At 43.4% G+C, this 8,782-nt stretch overlaps 1 protein-coding gene across 1 annotated transcript in view; it reads right to left on the reverse strand.

Annotated features, from left to right (window-relative positions):
• Nucleotides 1-249: 249 nt before the first annotated feature.
• The window catches only part of EPHA1 (EPH receptor A1), a 12,097-nt gene continuing 3,564 nt past the window's right edge, over nucleotides 250-8,782 (reverse strand). The window contains exons 5-14 of the mRNA XM_009876545.1: nucleotides 7,044-7,140; nucleotides 6,223-6,278; nucleotides 5,824-5,946; nucleotides 5,535-5,720; nucleotides 5,046-5,107; nucleotides 4,446-4,655; nucleotides 3,650-3,799; nucleotides 2,771-2,964; nucleotides 2,174-2,329; nucleotides 250-1,266 (exon numbers count right to left, since the gene is read on the reverse strand). Coding sequence (XP_009874847.1) covers nucleotides 1,188-1,266; nucleotides 2,174-2,329; nucleotides 2,771-2,964; nucleotides 3,650-3,799; nucleotides 4,446-4,655; nucleotides 5,046-5,107; nucleotides 5,535-5,720; nucleotides 5,824-5,946; nucleotides 6,223-6,278; nucleotides 7,044-7,140 — 1,313 coding nt within the window. The 3' untranslated portion in view covers nucleotides 250-1,187. The remainder of the gene's footprint in view (nucleotides 1,267-2,173; nucleotides 2,330-2,770; nucleotides 2,965-3,649; nucleotides 3,800-4,445; nucleotides 4,656-5,045; nucleotides 5,108-5,534; nucleotides 5,721-5,823; nucleotides 5,947-6,222; nucleotides 6,279-7,043; nucleotides 7,141-8,782) is intronic.

Genomic DNA, 8,782 nt, shown 5'->3' on the forward strand with positions numbered 1-8,782 from the left:
AGGTGGACTTGGCTAATAGATGGCTATAGCTGTAAGTGGGTTTAGAGAAAAGAATCTGAAGTGACCAGCTGCATGCATACCCTTTAATGCTACTGCAACTGCATTTCCAGATGAAATCTGCAGTTAAATGGACAAAAGATCATTGGCTGAAACAACTAAACAGGACCCTGCAGGAACTTAGAATACATATATGCTAAATTAAAGGTCTTAACTCCATTTGAAATAAGCCAAAGAACTCCAACACAGCCTGCTTTGCCACAGGTTTATTTACAAAATATTATTTACAGTCTATAATTGTCTTGAGCTCTGATAAATAATATTTCCTCCACAGAGAAGGAATAAGGCAGACCACCTAGGCATTTTTCTGTTACAAATACCCCACCCAGCCAAACAAGATTATTCTCTCTTTTAAAAAGGGGCAGAGAAAAATGAGTACCTGAAGGTCTTCTGACCATGGCACAAAGTATTAGGTGGGCTGGAGAGATGTATATCTCCCCACTGAAGTGTGTATGTGCAAAACAGCAACATGCTGAGCTTACCTGAGCACAAAAGTTAACAGCAGGGTGCGCTGCTACTCCCAACTTCTCCAGAGACAGAAGTACATCATGAGTTAGTGTTCAAGGTAAGAACAGCTAATTAAAAAACATCCCTTACCAGCAGCTTTGTGAAAGACTGAATAGCTTGTTCCTGTTGTAAAATAAGGAAGATAGAAGGCTGCTGAAACAAGAAGGGACGTATGCCAGGGAGTGAACAGGCCCAATCTCTGCATGTCTGTGTCCTTCTGCCTGTTCCTGGAATGACCCAGTCTCTCTGAACCTTCTCCAATCTTAAAATATTATCCACCACTCCCCAACCCGTTTTGTATGTATCCTTATGCTTCCATGTGATGTACTGAGGGTCTGAAATGCCAGTACGTAGACTACAGGGATTACTTAGTGCAGTCAGAATACAGGGTTGAGAATCGTTTCTAAGACCAGTGCTCTGAAACGTACTGATGGCTGCTGTAGAGCTAAAGCAAGGGGGAACAGAAATGAGAGCAGGTGGTGCTGCCTCATGAGCCTTTTCAGTTCTGGTGGTTTTGCTTTGCTTATCCCAGTCACTCATTTGGAAGCAATTGCCATAGGAATGATTCCAAGTGATATCTGGTAAGAATGGGCACTTAGCAAGCTTAAGAAAGCAACGACTGATCACTCCTTAAAGCCTTGTATGCTACACAGGATCCTCTTCTGGTGTCCTGGAAGTGACACTCCCATCTGTTTCAAGTCCCTGAAGGAAATAGGAAAAGAAAAGAAAAAATTAATTTTTGTTCTTTGTGGACTGGCATGTGGGTAAGGGCAGAAACCATTACCAAGCACTAGTTCAGAAAGCTTCCTCTCCCTCAGTGCCTCCTACTATGCCGGTCTCTTCTCTAGAGGGAAGAAACTTCTGGATTCTGGTTCCTGCCCTTCCCTGGCTACCTCTGCCCAACGAGTCAATTGGCTTCTCCCACCTCATGGCCTGTGTTCCCATTAAATCAGGACTGTGTTCACATCAGCTTGTGATCTTGGCCCTTATCTTAGCCCTTTAGCAGGTTCATCCCTCCACTGTGCCTTCTCATTTTGTTTTCTATGTTACTGCCCCGGTTGGAGCTGGCTATATGTCTCCAACCCTACAACATATATGTCTACAACCCTACAACAGAACACAGCTGTGTTGGTTAAAGCATCTGACCTGAGCCTTTCTAAGGAGCCCAGAAGGACTTTGCTCTACGATAGAACAGTGCCTGGATGATGTGGAGGGGGATTATCACTAGCCTATGTGGGGTTCAAGGCAAGAAAATTACCTTATGAAGTCCTACAAGGGTGGGGAGATGGTCAGAATAGAGAACTGTCTGCCATCTATTGTTTCCCCTTGCTGCTTGTGTTTGATACAAGTTCAGAGCAGCTCAGGCCCCTGAGAGCCTCAAGCACAGACAGTCAGGGAATTAGTCTCATAGTCTGGGCCAATCCCAGCTCTCCTGGACTACTTCTTCCCTGTTAAGGCAAGAAGCCAGACCACTTCCATTTAATGTTATAGAGACGGATGGAGAGAAGCTTTCCAGGCAAGTGTGAATGCTCGTTCAGATCGCACAGGGCCAGACACAGCTATCTGAGCGTAGCCTGCTGTGCCCCGTGGAAGCTTAGCCTGCCCTTACTCAGCAGTGAGCTCCAGAATAGACTCCATCGTGTCCAGGCCGGCAGTGCGAAAGTTGGAGATGTAGCGTTTCATGCGAATGGATTCCAGCCACTCAGGGATGGATCGATAGGGGATCCCATCAGATCCACTGCAGCTGGGGAGCCGGAGCGTTACCCTGAAGACAGAAAAAACCCTCATTAGCCAGCCAACTACCTTAACCAGTAATATGAAGTGGTAGCTAGAGGACAAACACCCTCTGCCAGGGCTAGGCCAATTTATCTGCTCTCTGCCCAGGCCAATGGCTATGCCCTCTGTCACCATGAGAGAGAGAGATCATAGAGTGTGTTGGGCTGGAAGGGACTTTTAAAGGCCACCTAGTCCAACCCCCTGCAGTAGGCAGGGACATCTTTAACTAGATCAGGTTGCTCAGAGCTCCATCAAGCCTGACCTTGAATGTCTCCCGGGATGGGGCCTCCATAGATGTCTACTGTCTTCTGCACAGAGAGCACTGAAGGTGCCTCTTGTCAGCTTGCATTGCTAGCACTACTTCTCCTCCTGCTGGAGACAGGGAGGTGAAAATCTTCCAGTTAACCTCCTCCAGTGATAGCCTGCTTACCTGGGATCAAAGTCTGCAACAGGCCGGAGAAGGTGGGGACTTGAGATGAAATGTTGCAGCTGTGCCCGGATTTCCTGAAAATGAGGCCTCCTTATCCGATCATGTGACCAACAGCTCTTCATGAGTTCATAGAGGATAGACGGACAGTCCACAGGCGGGGGAAGCCGGTACCCATCCTCTAAGCTTTTCATCACCTGCACAGAGGACAGAGAGAATTCTGGACAAGAGCAGAGAGTGCAAAAGAAGAGCCAGAGACCTCTGGGAGCAGGCAGTTCACCATTTTGCACAGTGTGCAGCCAGAAGGGTTTTGAAGCAGATGACACACATATGAAGCAGGGTTTGGGCAGGGTTTGAGCAGCAGTTTTGGGAAGCAGGAAAGGATCAGGACACCTAAGGGATGTCAAAAAAGGGAAGTGGAATATGCACATACTTTCAATTCTTCATTAGGTTAGCTCACATTTGCCATTCAGATCATGTGCTCAAATAATCCTGGCACAGGACTGGTGAGAAAAGGGGAATCAGACTCTAAGGAATAATTTCAACAGTACGTGTTAACCTCACAAATGGGCTGAACCTAGAATGAGACCAGATATAATACTCGAGAGCCAGAGAAAGGAGAGAAAGAAGCCAGAGTCCATCTCCAGACCCAAAGGCCAGGGCTGATTTAACCAGTCTTTAATTTGACTAATTGCTCCTGACACCTGAACATAGTTCAGAGGCCCAAACACTCATTGCCCTTGACTTAATTGCATTGATTTTTGGCAGGGAGGGAGACCTGTGTTCAAAACAATGTCAAGATTGCAGGCTGAGGGAGATCTACAAAAGCTGGGCGTGCCTTATTTATTTTTGTATATCAGCACTTGAGCTCATCGTCGTTACCTCTTGATTGGTCATGTTCCCATACGGCTTGTCACCAAATGACAGCACCTCCCACATGACAATTCCAAAGCTCCAGACATCACTGGCTGATGTGAAAATACGATGAGCAATGGCCTCTGGGGCTGTCCATCGGATGGGAATCTTACCACCCTATGAAAAAGCAGAGACATAGTGCATTTATTTCTCCAGTGCTTTCATGCGAGCAGTTTACAAAGTCGTTCAAAGACTGAGCCCACTTAACTTGAAGAGATGCATAACCCCCTCTAGGGAAATTTCTCAAAAGGACAGAAACATTCTTGTAAAGTGCATGAGTTTAAGCCTTCTGTTCAGTCAAATGTTATGAAAAACCACTGCTGTGGGAGTGAGAGCCTGACATGGGTCATAGCCCTACTTTGAATGACGCCAGATATTAGAATCACTGGCAATTTCATTGAAAGGGACCTGTAGCTGTCTCTAGTCCAAACTAGCAGGGCTCTCTTCAAAGCCAGATTTAGTTAATCAAGTCCAAAAGACTAGACCTCTTATTTTGCTTCTCATTTCAAAACCACAATCCTTCTCAATATCTTAGCAAACTATATCAACGTGGACTCCAGAAAGAAAAGTAAAACCTTCTGAATCATCCACCCGGTGACTTGCTATTTTAATAGGGGGGTTGCTCAGAGATTTTTCCACCCAAATCTTCCCCTGGAGTGGTATTTCCTATTGTGAAGAAATTCTGTCATTCTTGTCTGGCAGAACCCAACTCCCCCTGAGACTACAGTTAATTTAGAAGACTGAGAGATTGTTTTTGCATTACCTTGGTTTCATAGGTCCCCTCTGCATCATTCTCCAATATTCGGGAGAGACCAAAGTCAGACACCTTGCATTGAAGACTGCGTGTTACCAGGATGTTGCGAGCGGCCAGATCCCGGTGCACATAGTTGTGCTCTGAGAGGTAGGTCATGCCAGAAGCTATTCCCTGCAGCATGCTGACAAGCTGCACAGCGCTAAATTTTTCCTCATTCTCCTGCATGCAAAAACAAGTCAGAGAAGATCCTGGTCAACTGACATCAGCATGCTTGCTTTCTAGTTACTGGCCATATCAACTTGCAAAATGGGGCATTGATGAGCAAGCAAAAGGGCAATGCTGAAGCCCAAAGGATCCAACAGGTCCTCAACTAAAGGACTGGTGGTGGTCTCCAGATTCATCACTAGGCACCTGCACTTCAATTACCAAAGACAGCACTCTGGGCACTGAACAAACTGGATGGCATCAAGCTTCAACTGCTGAAACTGCAAATGGTAGTGAGCAGAAGGTAAGTGGATGTTTAGATCTAGTCTTCTTTTAGGGTCCTAAATCAAGGTGAAGTGCAAGTTCTGGGAGTACAAAAGCCTATTACAGACTGGAGTCTCTCACCCGGAGGAAGGTATCCAGCGCTCCATTCTCCATATACTCAGTGATGATCATCATTGGCCTCCCTTGAGGAAGACAAGAAGGTGTCAGTTTTTTTAAAATTCTCCTACTCTTGCCTTTCAACACTCTCCACACTGCCCCAACACAGAGAACCCCAGCCAACATCCCCACTCCACTGGCACAGCTGGCTGACCTTTTTTCTTAGACCTCCCCTGATGATTTTGTATTCCTCTTTGTGTCACACATAAAACCTTACAGCATCCCTTACCCTATCCCAGCTTCTCATCCACTCACCAACCCAAGAAGACCTCTCCTAACACTGCCTCATGTCTCTATTGGAAATCCACACCTCACCATTCTCTGCCATAGACTAACATGACAATGCCTGTCTTCTCTCAGCACAGCCTTTCTGACAGCATCCTCTCAAAGTAAGGCTGGAGAAATGTGCTAGTTTTTGCTCTCATTCCAGGACTCTCTCCCACACACTCTTACTTTTGGTGACAACTCCTTCCAGACGCACAATGTTCGGGTGATTGAATTGCCCCATAATTGTTGCCTCACGCAGAAAGTTCCACCACTGTGACTCTGAATACGTTGACTTCAAGGTTTTGATGGCAACCACAATACGTTCTTTTCCTGGGAGCCGCAGGGACCCACGATAGACCTCCCCAAACTCCCCTGAGGACAATTAGACATAAAAGGTCAGAAGGAAACTCAGGGATAGGCAGCAAAATAATAGTGTGGAGGAACTGAAAGACAGGGAGAGAGACAAGTAACTCACCCTCTCCAATCACATTCTCCATAGTGACGCAAGAGACATCCAGTTCCTTAGTGAATTCCAGCACCCCTCTGCTGGGATCATCATATGGCTGCAGGTCTACATAGGGCTTCAACCAGACCTTCTCTGTGGTAAAGTGAAACAAAAGAGCAAATTAAACTGTCAACTCTTTGGATAAGCTTTATAGGGCAAAACTAGAGAAGCAGAGGTGAATCCACGGGATTCTGACAATGGCAGTAAACAAATCTACCAGACATACATGGAAGACTACAGCTCTTATGGAAAGAGGCAAATTACAACAGAAAATCCGTGCCAGTGTTTGGGTTGAAACCTCTGATTCTTTTCATTCCTTCCAACCCATTCCAGGCTTTTCACTGGTTCTGCTAGCCCTTTGAAGCTCACCTCGATCAAAGCCTGAAGTACTGTAATCTGGCCGTGCTTGTCTCCGACGAGCCTGCCTGGAAAAAAAGAAGCAGTCACGAAAATAAAATGGCCAGCAGATAGCAAATAGAAAAGCAAGACTTCCAGGGTGTCTGTCCTCATTGGTCAGGGACAGAGTTCAGAGTAGCGCAGAGCAAAGTGGAACCTGACACTGCACCTACTTGGTAGAGTAGGTCTAGCAAGAAAATGTAATGCTTCATTTACATTTAGAAATGAAGCTTTGTTTCCATCCTTCTGCTTGTTGAATTACAGATAAATTTCTATTTATTTTATGTTCTCTGGACACTTTCAGTACAATACCTGATCTTAAAACTGAATATACAGAAATTAGAAAGCAAGTAGCATTTTGTATCTGAGTAGAGGACCACTAAAGTAATGACATATGGAAAATGGTTTGAAATGACTACATACATGTATTGCACACCTAATTGATCAGTAGCTATAGAAACGATTGTACCATAACAATGTTTTTATTCTTCTGTCATGATAACAGTATGATAGTGCTGGATTACAACAAAATTGAGAAATCAAGATATTTTCCTCTGTCCTAAGAAGGAAGCATTATTTTACAGACTTATCAATCCCTCCAGTCCTGCTAATCAAAATTAGACTGAGACTCATTCCACCTTGCCACAGCAAACTGGTCTTACTCTTTCTTCTCTAGCTAACCTCTACCTAACAAATATCCTGTGAGAAATAAGGGCCTCCCTCTCCTTCTGAAGCTCCCGTAGCTCACTGTTCCTACATCTATACCTTTGTTAATACTGAAAATCAACACTTACTTTCGCCGAAAGATGAGAAGTCCCAGAAGCAGCCCAATAAATAGCAGAACTCCGAAGATAATAGACACTATGACTCCACCAGACAGAGCTCCTGTGTCTGCAGAAACAAAGCCCATATGAGTTACGAGACCAAGAACCATTTGTCTGGTATGTAGCCACCAGTCTCTACCAGCCAATGGTATTAGGTCACTACAGCCAGTTGTCTTCCAGGCCGCAGAGCCACCAGTCACCTGATTCAAGTCCTATCGTACTGTCATTCATCTGTATGGAGCACCTTCTGGTGGGTATCTGGCTGGCTCTTATCTACAATCTTCTTCTACAGTCTTCTAGTTAAGTAATTTACTCCTATGCTTCATCTCCATGACACTTTCAAAAATGAAGAACAGCTGTTCCTTCCCTCCCATTCCTCTCCAACTACTCCTTCAGATCTTCTTCCTGCTCAGCAGCTGATTTAGACTATGATAGAGCAAAGACACAATTTTCTCCAGCAGTTCAACTCCACTCCCACTTCCATACAGTATATTTGAATTCATCAAAGGAAATGCTAAATGACCTCTGTTGGTGAAGTATATGCTCTTAAACCTTATTTCCTATAGCTTAAAAAACTATTTTAAAAAACCTCAAAAATAAACTAATGAAAAGTGTTTATATCTGTATCTAATGAGAATCTAATTTTTTTTTTATATTTTCTCTAAAGGTATTTAGGAAAATATCCAGAAGAAAGAAAATTCCTGAAGTTGTTTCAATAAATGAACAGATTTTAAAATAGTGAACAGCCTGTGTGACACAACAACTATGTCTGGAGGTGTTTCTTAACATCCAGTCCTATGGTGAGAATCCGTAAAGCCTAATTAACACTTGTTATTCTTGCTCAATTTGATGCTGACTCATCCCACTAAAATTATGAAAAATCACCATCTTAGTTAAGCAGAAATCAAGAGACAGAGCTAATGTTCTTTTTTGTTAAAATCAAAAAGGCAAGATTTGGAAGGTGAAATAGTATCTTTTAACATAGTGAACAAGCTTTTAAGTACATGTCACTGCTGCAGGAAATTAGAGGATCTAAATTCTCAAATTCAGATTTTAAAAAATTGCCTCTTCCTGAAAATCTTCTTCCACCAACATTCCTAGAACACTACACTCAGACAATGCTTTTAGTATCATCAAAGAACCACCACCGAATGGAACCTTGCTGGCACTTCTTTTTAATCCCTTTCAAATTTAAAATACCTTTGTCTTGGCACGATGAGATAATCAACTTTTATTTTAAAAAAAGCACAATCTTGAAAAAAGTATTTTCTATCATGTTCTTCTATAATCAAAACCATCTAAGCTACCTTACATATTTTCCACAGAACTTTTGCGAGATGATTTTCTACTGGTTAAAGATCACTTACGTCACCATCATTTGGCACTGCGACTTCATAAAAATTTTACTAAAGGCTCCTGGTGTCAAAAAAAGCCCAACCTTTAAATTACATGCCAGTCATGGTACCACAACTCATTGGCTTTTACACAGTCAAATATTTAGTTATATTAAAGCATGCCTTTGCTTTCTTCTGTGTCTTTATTTCATTACAACAAAATCAGCCTTTCAAAGGCATCATTTCCATGGATATATTTCTAAAATTATCCATAGGGTCAATAGGAGGATGTGTAAATGTGTGCAATGAAGAGAGCAAACTCCATTATAGAAAAGTTTTTATAAAGGGCAAGACTCTGGGTAACCCAGGGAAAGA

Source organism: Apaloderma vittatum, unplaced genomic scaffold, assembly GCF_000703405.1.
Source record: "Apaloderma vittatum isolate BGI_N311 unplaced genomic scaffold, ASM70340v1 scaffold39449, whole genome shotgun sequence".
NCBI lineage: Eukaryota > Metazoa > Chordata > Aves > Trogoniformes > Trogonidae > Apaloderma > Apaloderma vittatum.